Source organism: Rhincodon typus, chromosome 25 (genome assembly GCF_021869965.1).
Source record: "Rhincodon typus isolate 14 chromosome 25, sRhiTyp1.1, whole genome shotgun sequence".
Lineage (NCBI taxonomy): Eukaryota > Metazoa > Chordata > Chondrichthyes > Orectolobiformes > Rhincodontidae > Rhincodon > Rhincodon typus.
The window spans coordinates 11956516-11971018 of NC_063356.1; the positions used below are offsets into that span (position 1 = coordinate 11956516).

Below are 14503 nucleotides of genomic sequence, written 5' to 3' on the forward strand. Positions count from 1 at the left end.
GGATGAACACAGCAGGCCAAGCAGCATCATAGGAGCAGAGAGGTGCTGCTTGGCCTGCTGTGTTCATCCAGCCCTGCACCTTGTTGTCTCTGGAGTATTGTGTCCAGTTCTGGTCGCCTCATTACAGGAAAGATGTGGAAGTGTTGGAAAAGGTGCAGAGGAGATTTACCAGGATGTTGCCTGGAATGGAGGGAAGGTCTTACAAGGAAAGGTTGAGAGAGCTAGGGCTTTTCTCTTTAGAACGACAAAAGATGAGAGGTGACTTGATAGAGGTGTACAAAATGATCAGAAGTGTAGATAGAGTGGACAGCCAGAGACTTTTTCCGAGGGTGGAGGTAGTTATTATGAGGGGGCATAGTTTTAAAGTGAGTGGAGGTAGATACGGGGGAGACATTAGAGGTAGGTTCTTTACTCAGAGAGTGGTAGGGGCGTAGAATGCATTGCCGGAGAGGGTAGTGGAGTCGGCCTCATTAGGGGCATTTAAGCGGCTATTAGATAGACATATGGATGATAGTATAAGGTAGGGGTGGAGGTAGATAGACCTTAGGATTAGGGTAAAAGTTCGGCACAACATCGTGGGCCGAAGGGCCCCTACTGTGCTGTACTGTTCAATGTTCTATGTTCTATGTTTTAATGCACCTCTGGGGCAGGTGAGACTTGAACCCAGGCCTTCTAAGCCAGAGGTAGGGACATTACCACTGTGCTATCAAATGCACAAAATAGCAATAGTGAGAATCATAGTCAGTAGGATGATAGCATAAACCCTGTCTGATTGCCTGCCTCCATTTCCAGCACAGGGACACCAATGCCAATTATAAAGTCACTGCATTGTACCACCCAGTATACCAAGGAAGTGACCTTTTTTTTCAGTTGATGTTGAGAGTTACTGAGAGTCAAAGGAACCAAGATGAAAGCATTCAGATTGGTCAACAAACTCAAGGAACAAGATTGCTACCTGGCAATAATGCCAGATGCAAAAAAAAAAGTGGGCATTTAAATTACTTTCCAAAGTTCAAAATGAGATGGTCATTTTAAATGATGCCCATTTACCTGAACAATTTCTTTGCTTTTTGTGAATGGGGGTAACTCCTGATTTTCTTCTGGTATTCTTCATCAAAGTCAGGAATTGTATAAACTGATCGGTCAACAATGTAACGCGGACGGAAATGCATCTCGCTCAAAACCCTGTAGAGTAATCAAAATGCAGATAATGATAAACTAATTATCAAGTTTCCAGCTCTTCAGGTGACTATTGGAATGATGCATTGACTGGATTTATGGAGAACATGTAACAAATATCCCAGGTAGAAAAGAATGGGCGAATTCCTGCTTTAGGCTGTATCTGATTCTTTCTTCTATGTTGCCAAATTTCATCCCAGTAATGACCGCCCAGGAACTGGCCATTTGAACATCCAGATTTGTCTTGACTTAATTGTTAGCACTCTCACCTCATTGCATATATTCCATTTAATTGGCTGTAAAATGTTTCGAGATGTTCTACAGTCAAGAAGGCAGTATATCAATGTAAATCTTTATCCATTTAATTTGGCCCAACTAGTTCATGTTGGTGATTATTCTCCAGATAGGTGCCCTTGCACACTTCTTTCTTCCCTCATATATCTACTTAATGTTCTTTAAATAATATAATTCACTATTCTACTCAACTACATCTTGTTGTCACAAGTTCCACCTTTACACATTTTCTGGGTGAAGAAAGTTCTGCTTTAATTTTATCTGGAGTCTGTTTATGTGGGGAATGAGGGTGAATTCTGTGCTTGTTCTTGGCAGGTGTGTCAGTGTCAGCGATCAGTAACATCAAAGATTTCCATGCCTGGCCTAGTGTGTGATAACTCTAGGCAACTTCAAAGTGTTCTCCACACCCATAGGAGGCAACAGATTCTACTGTCCCAATGCCCTTTTACGGGGGAGGCAACGGCCTAGTGTTATTATGGCTGTCAATCCAGAGATTCAGGTAATGTTCTGGGGGCCCAAGTTCACATCCCGTCAGAGCAGGTGGTAGAATTTGAATTTTAAAAAAATGTGGAATTAAGAGTCTAATAATAACTGTAAATTCATTATCAATTGTTGGAAAAAACCCATCTGGTTCTCTAATATCCTTTAGGGAAGGAAATCTGCCATCTTTACCTTGCCTGGCCTATATGTGACTCCAGACAATCAGCAATGTGGTTGACTCTTAACTGCCCTCTGGGCAATTAGGGATGGGCAATAAATGCTGGACTAGTGACAGCCTCATTGCGTGAATTAATTTAAAAAAAGGGAGGTTGGTGGGTAGAGATTACATGGGGAGATTACAGCTTACATCAGTAAACCACATGGTCCAAGTGGTATGGATCTCAAGATTAAACATATGCTTCAAGCAACTCTGCAACACAACGAGTGTAAGAGAGTAGAGGATAGGTATGTAATTCACAATTAAGAGGTCTCCCTCTTGAACATAAATGCTTGTCTTGACCTCATCCTTATTAAAAATGCCTAAGCAGTTAAACTGGTCACAATCAACAGTGAAGAGGCATTTGTCCTGGTGTTGAGTTTAAAATTATTAAGGAGTCCATCGATTTTAGCCTCTTCTTGCCAAAACAACTGGTTTTATGGATCACCAATTTCGCCTGGGAATAGATGTGATATACTTTCCATTGCTCTGCCTAACCAACATCCTGTTGTGAGTAGCTATTTGATATTCATTGCTCTCTAATTGTATTCTGATTCTGTATGTCTTCTGAAAGTGATCGCTTTTTTACAAACATAACATTTTTTAAAAATAGCTAGGTACTGTTTGTACCTGTGAGGTTTCCTTGTTCCACAGCACTGAGACCAACTCTGATTAACTGCTCAAATGAAAACAAGGTATTCTGGATTGTGCAGATCTGAAATAAAAACAGCAGTTCAGAGAAACTCAGCAGTTCTGAGCTAAACTCATAATATATCAGGCTCAATGTTTTGAATCCAATATGACTTTTCTTCAAAACCCCAATTTCTGAAGAAGAGTAATATCAGACTTGAAACATGAGCTATTTCTCTCTCCACAGATGCTGCCCGACCTTCTGAGTTTCTCCAACACTAATTGTTTTTATTTCTGAATGTCTGTTGACTGAACTAATCATTTCTTACGTGTGTCTAGCTGTTTGAATCTTACAATCTGAGTGGATGCTGTTTCTTTCCTGTGATAATATTGCCCTTTTCCTCTCAGGATTTCTCCATTGTTCTTTCTAATTTCTAATTCTGAATGGCATTCTCCAAAGTCGAATCATCTTTGGTCATGAATTTGACAAAGACTTACCAGCAATTACAACAACAATTTTGTTTCATAAAAACTGAAAGAACCACGGATGCTGTAAATCAGAAACAAAAACAGAAATTGCTGGAAAAGCTCAGCAGGTTTGACAGCATCTGTGGAGAGAAATCAGAGTTATCATTTCGGGTTGAGTGACCCTTCCTCAGAAGGGCCTGAGTTCTGAGGAAGGGTCACTCGACCTGAAATGTTAACTCTGAATTCTCTCCACAGATGTTGCTAGATCTGCTGAGCTTTTCTAACAATTTTGTTTCCTTTGACATCTGATTTCAAAAATGCAATAGTCACATTTCTTCAACATTCTATATAGCTTATTAATAAAGTTATCCATAGATTCCCCTGAATACTGAATTCTTCTGTTAAATCTGTTATTTAAAGAATTGTATTTGTTGTATTAATAAAATAATTGTTAAAAGCTTTTAGAAATTCATCAAATGTATTTGCAGCTTCTTTTATGCTTTGGAAGCTTTAACATCATCAGTCACTGTTCTAATTGAATGCAAAATTATGTTTGATGTTTCAGCTTCTGACTTAGTGTCCAATTTGGAAGCATACCTATATCTTAAGAACTGTTTTCTCCAAGATGTCCAATTCTGTGTTCTACTTGGCTCATATTTGAAATTAAATCTGCTTGACAATATTGTATTTGTATATTGACCATATCTTTCCATAATTACTTACTGTTCTTCTTCTAAAGGTGCTTAATTCTGCTGTATCTCAATGTTGTTTTATTCTCCTTGCTTTAAATTATTTCAGTTCTGCAGCATAATAATTCTACTATTGAGTACAGTTGTACTGGACAGTTTTCCTGTGCTTATACATTTGAAGTAGAAGATTCCTGCCTTTTGCAAGTAAAATCTATAACTTCCACATTGTGCACATACAGTGGATGATTCCTGACTTTTCACAGCTTAATGAATAATTCCCATTTTCTTTAAGGCTACACAGAAAAAAATCCCACTGCCTGCAGCTTTAAAGATAATCCAGTTATCTCAATTGCTTTACTGAGTGAATCTTGTGACCTGCGGCTTTATAAGATGAATCTGATTCTTTTTAGCAGATTTCCCTCAATGACCTGGACTGTTTGCTGTGCTGCAAATAATTCTAATTGTCTTATGTTCTTTTTCCTGGATGAGTCCCACTGTCTGCAATCTTAATAAATTCTTCTCGCCATTACAATATTGGATAATAGTTGATCTCCCAGTTTCTTCTGTGACTTCAATTGTCTCCTAATTGTTTTCTTCTGCTAGGCTTTGTCTGCCTAGCCTTCTATTTTGTTCCTTCATTTCTTTAATTCTGGTTTCATGTTCTTCTCCATGTTACAACCTCATTATTGACTTACTTCTGTGGCCCTGACTTTAGATGCTGTAACTATGCCTCATAGTATCTGCTTGCAGTGGCAACACATTCATTATGAGTTTTATGCATTTTGCGTACTTCTAGGTTTCTCAGCCGATAAATGTGCCACACACCTTAAAGCTTTCCCCTTCCCTCCAGGGATTTCAATTTTACTCATGGAGCCTTCAATATCTTTTCACTCTCTGGCTGAAGATTGACATGTGATCATTCCAACAGTTCATCAACACCCAATGCAAACTATAACTGCCAAGTGTGACCAGTGTTCCAGTTCCATGCAACTTCTAGCTCACATTTGCTCACACTCTTCTCTAATCAGCTCTGAAATGTTTTCAGCATTAACTTTCAAATCTACCTTGTGAATTCTTGCCACAAATTGCTCCGCTGCAGGCTTCTGGCCTGTTCAGCTCTTTCAACTATTGGTTGTCAGTAGAAGTTGCCCTCTTAATTCTACATCCTCAGCTAAGCAGAATCTGTACATCTTTCTGTTTGGTGTAAATCATATTCCAATCTCCACCACTGCTCACCATGTATGATAGATTCTCACTAATTGACTGAGTTTTGTCTGAGCTAGCTGTACTCTCAGTCACAATAATGTTGCCATCATCCTCTTTTTAGGTTGGGATCTATCAGGCCTGCTTTGCTCAGTGTTGTAGTGAAAATCCACTAAGTTGTCTAACTAGAAGAGGCTCATGTCTTAAAGAAGCTGCAGCTTATCACATGATAGCAATCAGGTACATGTTACATTGGTTTCAATATACATTGTTACTAAGACTGTGAGGAGACACATCGATGGATCTATCTCCTTTGAGATCCAGAGCTGTTATTCTGCTGAAGTCTACAAGGCACCATTCTATTAGATGGTTCCTATTGCACTTCTCAGCATGAACCCTTTCAGAACCAAACTCTTTCTAGAACTGTGTATATTATACAGATCAGTTTGTGCAGCTGATATGTAGCCATTAGGATCTGGGATTGTTCCACATGATTCCACATAACATCCGTATACCTGGCAATGCTAGTACAACCCTTTACTGATCAGTGTCCATTGGAATAGTGTGATCTTTCATGTTCGTATACCGTGCGCTGTAAGCAGCGCATTGAGTACACTGCATTGTGTTGTACAGGACACCCCTTAAAAAATTCAATCTCTGTATGAAGAAATGTTTGGGAAATCTTCTTGTAACCATTCTTTATCTGATGAAAACAAAAATGCTGGAAATCACAACGAGTCAGACAGTGTGCGTGGACAGAGAGCGCAAGCTAATGTTTTGAGTCTCGACGACTCTTCATCAGACCAAAACTATGCCAGTCTCAATTTAAAAATTTGCAACTTATCTAATATTGATTTCCGTTTGTGGAAGAGAGTTTTAAATTTCTAATATACTTTGTGTGATGAAGTGTCCCTTACTTTACATCTGGAAAGGTCTGCTTCTATTCAATTGGCTCTAGTCACTAGGTTTCATCTAATTTACACCACCTGTCCCTCTTAATATCTTGAAAACATCAATCAGATTTCCCCCAAACATTGTGAATGAATTCCTTGTATTTTAACTCTTGGAGAACAGATGTCATTCCAGTAAATTTGTGTTCTCTCCAAATGGTTTAAATGCAGATGAGGGTTTGGGACAGTGTAGGGAATGTTAGACTGAGAATGATGGGTGCCTGTGGTCACACCAAGAGCTTTGAGGAGGGACACTTGCAATAGGTACTGCTGTGCCAAATAGGAAAAAAAAAGAATTGTCTTCAGGCCAATCACCAAGCAGAGTGCTGCTGAGGACAGATCCTCCACTTGTGGAGAATAAAAGGCAAAGGTGACACCAGAGAGTTCTTTGCTGCTGGAAGTTCATTTGATTATATTTAGAAGGTGATGTGAAGGGAACTTATTTGAAAAGATTCATCCTAGGTAGTCAGGGGGAGGAAATCCTGCTAAAGCTGAAAGGGAGCTTGGGACTTTAATCACAAGATTCCATTTCTGCTTAATGAACCAGATAGTTTAGCCCTGCCATTATGACAGACGTTATTCACAAACAATTGTTTTAACAACGGCCAGCCAGGCAAATAAAAAATCTATTCATTAGTCTCTGATGACATTGACACTGAAATTCCTCGTCTCCTTCCAAATTCCCTTCCTGTTACAATCCGAACGTATAAAATTCAAAGGTAGCTGCCTGAAGGCTATGACCTTTAAATTCCAAAGGCTGGGAGTCCATTTGCATAATGCAATTTGTGGTGGAGGCATAAGATTTTGGGGGTGGGCATACGTCAATCTGAGGATAATACCATGCAGTACATCCAAACCTTGCCCCATATTTGCACTAACATCTTGGACCTTTCCACGAGTTGAGTCCATTCATTATCATTAGAACGTGTGGACGATGCAGAAACAGGTCATTTGCCACGCACCAGTACTTACATTCTACATGATCTTCCTTCCAGCCCAAAAAAAATCCTTCTACTATTTTCTCCCATTTGTGTCTGCCTAGCTTCCTCTGAAATGCATTTATGCCGGTTGTTTCACATTCCCATATTCTCAACAGATATGGGTAAACCAGGTTCACTGGAACTATATGCGGGATTTGTTAATAACCATCTTCTCTTTATGGAAACCAAGTCCCACGATTCTTGGAATCATCACAAATGATTTTTGAACAATCTTATAGAAGTGCACAAAATTCCACAACTTACCTAATTTTCAGACCCAGGATGACATAAAGCATGGGCCAGATTTCTGTATTTAACTAGAATTACTATTAATTACAAGGAAGTAGACTCTAGATACAGGTAACCAGTTATCAACTGTTGGCATATAACTTACCAGTTAAAATTCTAACCACTTTATAAATTCTCCCTTACTTACTCACAGGCAAGAAATAAATAATGGGAATGAAGGGCAGAGGGACAGGCTTGAAAGGCAGTTCAGTGGTTTCTGTTTACAGTGTTGCTAAAATGATTCTTTTGCTGATCAAAACATTGCTTCTCAGTATTTTTTTCTCCAAAAGTTTCCATTGGTTTGCAAGAGGTACAAGGTGCATGTTTCATACTTATGAAAAGGTTTCTGACTTATTAATAAAAAGTCACATCTTACTGCAACTGCTGAAGCAAAGACAAACTGATATTCTTCAGGCTTAAAGTGGCTTTTACTGCAGAGAGCAGGGAGATCTCCTGAGTTTATGGAGATCTGAAAGCTTCTCACCATTTTGTTCAAAGCCTTAAGGCTTTCAGTTACCTGAGAACCAATCATATATTGGCTGCTCGGCAGAAGGCCTTTGTCATGAATAACTGGTCACCAGCCACAGACCAATCAGATACTTGTTGCTGCCTGTGTAAACAATGCTTACAATGAGTGTCTAGATACATGTCTTGATGGATGCTTGGAAATTTTATCACCTGTGTCAATTTGGCCCAGTCTTTTAAATTCCACATTTGCAATATTTTATAATAGTTAACTGTAAACAAAACTAATCAAATAAAATTGAACAACAAACATTTGTTTAATGTCATGTGACTTATTTTCATGCCAGCTGCTCATAACCATGACCAGGAAATGGATCTTCAACTCCTGGAGATTCAGAACAATCCTGGAGGATACACCTGTCTGAATAAACAAAACTCGTCCTACACACAAGGTTGATTTATGCTGAAAGGAAGTCTTTACTTGAAGAATGTGGTTTTCACTTCTCCAAAATGCGGAATACAATTGTTAAGTGTGACACACTTGGTAACGCTCTTACCCCTGGGTCACCACACCTTTCTTCATCATATGTTTATCTAGCTTCACCATAAATGCATTTATAGTTATGGGTTTGAGATGCATTCCAGAGACTTAAACACGATAATCCAGGCTGATGCTCTAACGCAATACTGAATGCAGCCTTGTCAGTGTGCCATCTTTCCAATGACATCTTAAAAGATCCCATCCAACGTTTTTGAAGGAGAACAGTGGAGTCATTCTTGGTGTCTTGGCCAATATTTATCCCTCAATAAACATCACAGAAACAAATGATCTGAATTGTTTCACATTGTGAAGCTTGCTTTGTGCAAATTGACCGCCACATTTCATTACATTAATGACTATACTTCAAAAATTACATAATTCACTGTAAAATGCTTTAAGACATCCTGAGGTCATGAAAAGTGTGGTATAACTGTTATTATCTGCAAGAAGGTACATTTTGGTATCTTTCTCCATTTGCATTATGACCAGACCACTGGGCAAAGCTCCCCAAGTTATTAAAGTATTAGAGGAATATCCTAAATCATTATGCTCTCTGGGTGAGGGGTGAACTGGCATTCCTTCTTAATTTACCCTTGCCTTTGGTTGATTGCAGCAAGGTTAATTCAAAAGGGTTCTTCCCTTGTAGATGTGTTTCACCAAACTAATGACTGAATGTGAAAAAGAACGAAAATGCAACATACATACACACAGATTAGGAATAAGATGAGTCCAACAATTGATAGGAATGAAAAGATATAGGGATCAGTCTATTTGGGTGGTCATGAAGAGTAGATAATGGAATGTTTGTGGTTGAACAGTTGTTTCCGGGATGCTTGGCTTTGCAGTTAGTTGAAATTCTTTTGACTTGTTTCCTTTTGACTGATTGTCTAGCAGCACAGAGAGTGAGAGAGTTCTTTTGTTGTCCTATTTGTTTTTCTCTGGAATGTTAGCTAGCTAGCATCTAGCGCTCAGAGTTGAAGATTCCATTTACCTGCAATGCAGGGGTGAATAGTGGGTTATTTTTTGACTATGGCCTTCAAAGCACACTAGTGCTTAAGCCCAGGCATGAACACCTCAGTTCCCCAGAACTGTTCCACTAGCACACACAGAACAAGTTTGCAATTAATTTCTAATTCCTTTATAGTTTTGTATATTCCTAAAAGGGTAGAACATAAAAATGTATGCGAGAGGCAGATTTCTGTTAAGAGGGGAGATTAGTCTGCTCCCCCATCATTGTTACTTCCTATTACGACTGTCTCAGTTTGAAATTTCCCTGACACTCTATAGATGTGACATTCCATGGGTCCCACAGAGAACATTGCTAGCCAGCATTGAATTTACATCAGCAGTTTTTTTAAATGCCTATAGTAGCATGTTTTTATTTCAAGAAAAACACATTTTTGGAATTAAAAGTTAAAGAGTGCTCATAGGACACCTGAGTTCTGATGCCAATATCGCAGCACTAACTATTATTTTGGTTTCCATCTCTGCTTTTAAACTTTTACATCAGGTTTTAACATTTCCCCATATTAAGTCTGTTTTTCCAAGACAGCCAAACGTTGGAACCATGGAACTGAGGAAACATTTCCAGTTTGTTTTGTCAATATTTTGAATGGAGTGTGAAGTGTAAACTCTATTTGATGTGATTCAGTCTCATGATACTCTTGCACACTGACTAAATACTTATAAGTTGCAAATTAGTGACAGGTAATTCTGTGGCCCCCTTGGTTGTCTTTTTGATTGTTAGTCACATTCCAAATGAAGACATTTTCTTTTAACTGTTTTCTTCTTAACTTAGCTGAGATCTTTTGGGATCCAAACAAATTTACAAACATATATAGACTCTATAATGGCATATTGAGCAGTAGAATGATCTGTGTCAGATTTGTACATGTGCTCTGCTTAGCATTTATTTGAGGCAGATTTTTCAAATATCTGAAATGAGGGTTTCTGGGGCTTCCGTTCCTAACAACCCTTGAGTATATCCACTCTCGTGGATGCCAAGGGTTCAAGAAGGTGACTTACCACAACTCTCTCAAAAACAACTAGGGATGTGCAATAAATAATAAACTGGCTACTAATGGCCACATCGAGTGAACAAATTTTTGAGAAAAGGTCTCATTTTGATGTCAACTCGTTTGTAAAATTGGTTCAAATAAATTGATGCTTGTGTTATCACAAGCTCTGCTTAGTGCTTAACATATTACAGCTATCTAAGTGATTCATAAAGGCTGTGGTGGAAGCCTGCAAACAAAGTCTTTTTTAACTTGCCTTCACATGGAGCCAGAATAAGTAGAAGAGTCTTCACATGAAGACTGCAACCATCATACTAACTTTACTTCCACTATGATCCCAGTGGATGGTAATATCAGACAAGTCGGAATTCAGAATGAAGCCTGGCTCGATAAATTTTTAGTTGAAATTGTTGTAGTTTTATTGTCATGCTGGCCAGTCACTGGACATATTAACAAAAGGCTGCCAATGTTTGTTTAATGAGAAAAGAAATTTATTACACAAAGGAAAAAGTGAACAAAGTTACTCATATATGCAACAATTTAGAAAGATCTTGACATAAACAACAAAAACAAAGTTTTAACCCTCTTCCCAGCACTATCCTCTGCAGTCACTCAGTCCCACCACAGTACTACTCCTGACTTAACTTGTTAATTGCTTTCTCAAATGACTCTTTCCAGCTGTTCTCCTTCGACTGCAGAGGCAGCTTAAGACTTCTTTTCTGCTCTGATCGCCTGGATACTTCTTTCAAGTTCTGACATTCTGGTGATTTCCAGCAACTCTCACATGCTGGAGGCTACTACAAACTAAACTCTCTCTATTTGGTGACATCTAAAAATTACAAAATTACCTTTGTGTGCGGGTGACTTCGCTTCTTCTGAATTCAATCTACCAATAGCCCTTAGCCACCAATTTCATAAAAGCCAACGTTATAAACATGCAGCAATTAACTCCCTAGATAGCTGGTCTTGTCCTTTACCTTAAATTACATGCTTTCTTTGGAAAAGCTAGCTTGAGTTCACTGACCAAAGTTACCTTCTGACCTTTGTTTTTAAAAAAAGTCACCTACACAGAACAGAAAAAAACTAAAATTGATTTTTTCCTCCACTTTCAAATCTATGTTTGCAAATAATGATAACATACTACAAATCTATATCACAATTCCAAACCCCTCCACCAACCAGAGATTAGGGCCTTTCTGATGGGCTAAGTGGACACTTTGGCTGTAACTCTGATGGCAAGGCCTTGGACTCTCTAATGGTTGCATTCAGTTTTGGGAGCTTATCAATGCAGCCAATCCACCCTAAGAAACCTGTCCTTTTAAATTGCCAAATTAAAACCAACTTTAACAATCTTTACCTTTACCCAACCCGGCCTATAACCCGAGGGAAAGTTCTGTAAAATTTCTCTCAGCCCTTCCCAAAAGATAAATAAAGCAAAGTATTAGAATCCGTGACTAACTTAACATTCTACATCACACACCCAAAACTGGTATATTGATTGTGACTTAAGCTGTTGACAAATCGTTTTGCCCTTTCCTGGTGTCCACTTACAGGTTTTGCAAAATTTCACATGGTGCTCTACATCTCCCAGACTGCATGTGTTCTCACCTTATCAGCCTCAAAAGCTCGTGACTACACTTCAAACAGCCAAAAACATTCCAAACAAGAGCCCACACTGACACCTCAGGTTGAACCCATGTACCTTCAATTGGAAGACATTATACATATACCCAGGCACTTTTTTTTGGGTCTGACTCTCACCAGAAACATTGTGGCAACTCTTGCTGTCAGTTGTACCAACAGGAACACAGTCCCATAATAGGTCACAGCGTTATTTATGTTTTATGTGTGGTTACTTGTGCAGAAATTATTTTTAAGACTTAACGATAGCAATAAAACAGTCTATTGTGTCCTGATTAGCTGTGAAAAAAGGATGAACTTTTTGTGGATATACATGGCTAAGTGTGCTGTGGTGTTGCTTGACATGTTTGATGAAATCACTAGCATACAGTAACTATTCAAATATCAATAAAGTCATGGGTTCCTTTGAGTATTGAATATTCCCTCAATACAATAGAATAATAATATCTAAGAAGTGTTCAGATGTGCACTTGTGATGCCAAGGCATAAAAGGCTACAAGACCAAGTGCTGGAAAATGGGATTAGAATAGTTAGGTGGTTGTGTGTGACTGGTGTAGGTAGGATGGGCTGAAGGGTCTTTTTTCTGATCTGTTTCTCTGCGACCACGGTGACGTGAAATGGATAAACCATTATGGAAATTCACAGCAAGACAAGGATGGGAATAACTTGGGAGGACTATCATTCGCTTAATTTTCTTCATCAGTTCCTTCATTTCCACTGGGTCCAAATCTTGGTCCCAAACCAATATCTTTGTAGAAGCACCATTAACACAATTACCACTTTTAGCAAATGACCAACTATTACCTTTACAGAGCAACCAAGAGCAAGCAAGGCCTGTATTCCTTGATCAAATAGTTATAAACTGAAAAAATATTTTAGTTACGAATTGTCTTCGGTTCTATAAAGATTTAGCTATTTTGGTTGATATAGGCAAAACTTGGAAGAACAGGGAGGCAGTAAATGATTAGGTTATAAATGCGTTAATAGATAGTGGAAAGAGACAGCTAATGATTTTGAAAGCCAGCAAGAAGAATGACATTTCACTTCCAGATGAAGTATTATAACTTGGCAATGGAAGATCATCAAAGTGATAAAACAACAGTGAAGCGACACCAAAAAAAAGGGAAGCAAATTGGAGTATAAATGAAAAAGCTGAAGAAAGTGGATATGGTTTCACATTGGGGTTGAAATGTGCTGGGTGACATTAAATAATGAATACATCGATGCCTTTGAGTGAAATATCTGTGATATTATATATTAATGTGCTTAACTAACTCAGTTAACACTTCTGTGAAAATGGAAAGCAAACAATGGACCGTCTGCAAGTTTCCCTCCAAGTCACACATCATCCTGACTTGGAAATGTATTACCGTTTCTTCAATCCCACTGGGACAAGATCTTGGGACTCTCTTCCTAACAGCACTGAGGCTCTCCACATACCTACTGCAGTGAATTCAAGTTGACAGCCCACTGCCATCTTCTTCAGAACAATCAGAGATGGCCAATGAATGCTGATGTATCTATAAGACCATAAAACATTGGAGAAGAAGCAGGCCATTCAGCCCATCAAGTCTATTACTACACCTAACGAGATTATGTCTGACTCAACAATCCACAACTCGATACTCCAGTCTCGACCCCACAACCCTCGATTACCTCACAAAAATTTGTCAGTCTCAACTGATTTCCCCATCCACTTTCACCTTTCAATAATTCTTCGCTGCTTTTTATCCGGCAATGTTTATATGCCATAAATGAATACATCAAAAAGAAATTTGATTTAAATTGTCCCATTCAAGCAGTGTAGATTTAATTTCATTGCCTCGTCACAGCCTGTCTAATAATAGCCTTTTAATGGCTTACCTTGCACAGACCAACATTTCATAGCCTGACATTTTGTGGTCTATCTCTTCCTGGACTATTTATCTTGGCCTGCCTTACACAGCCTGCTTTTCTCGGCTGACCTATATTGTCTCCCACCATTTTCACTCCACCCTTATAACATCATTTGAAAGGGCATCAACTAAACGGAAGAAATACTTGTCCTTTTATTAAATAAACTGTCATTGACTACATTTCAAACGTGACTAACACTGTTATATATTTTATTACTGCTTATATTTTCACTCATTTCCTGAATGGGCTATTTTATTGCTGTGAGTTTTAAAAAAGGATTGTTAAAAAATTAATCTCTATCTGATTCTGTTTTCCTGAAACTCTTGCAAACACTGACTTTGTCACGCCCAGAAACACAAAACTGGTTTTCGATTTGGATGCTTTGCCTGATATGCTGAAACTGTGGCTGCAAGTAATTTATAAAATGGTAACACTGTGACCCCTAAACTTCAAAGAGAGGTTTCACTGGTATCTGTTGCACTAACCTTTCCACATATGTTACATTATAGGAGCATAGCACATGGGTAGGCCATTCAGCCCCTCAAGCCCATCCTTGCATTCACTTAG

General features: G+C 38.6%; 1 protein-coding gene across 1 annotated transcript in view; it reads right to left on the reverse strand.

The window, feature by feature from the left end:
* The window catches only part of LOC109934025 (solute carrier family 26 member 9-like), a 112475-nt gene that overhangs the window by 72783 nt on the left and 25189 nt on the right, over positions 1 to 14503 (reverse strand). Inside the window, exon 3 of the mRNA XM_048611814.1 lies at positions 1051 to 1185. Coding sequence (XP_048467771.1) covers positions 1051 to 1172 — 122 coding nt within the window. The 5' untranslated portion in view covers positions 1173 to 1185. The remainder of the gene's footprint in view (positions 1 to 1050; positions 1186 to 14503) is intronic.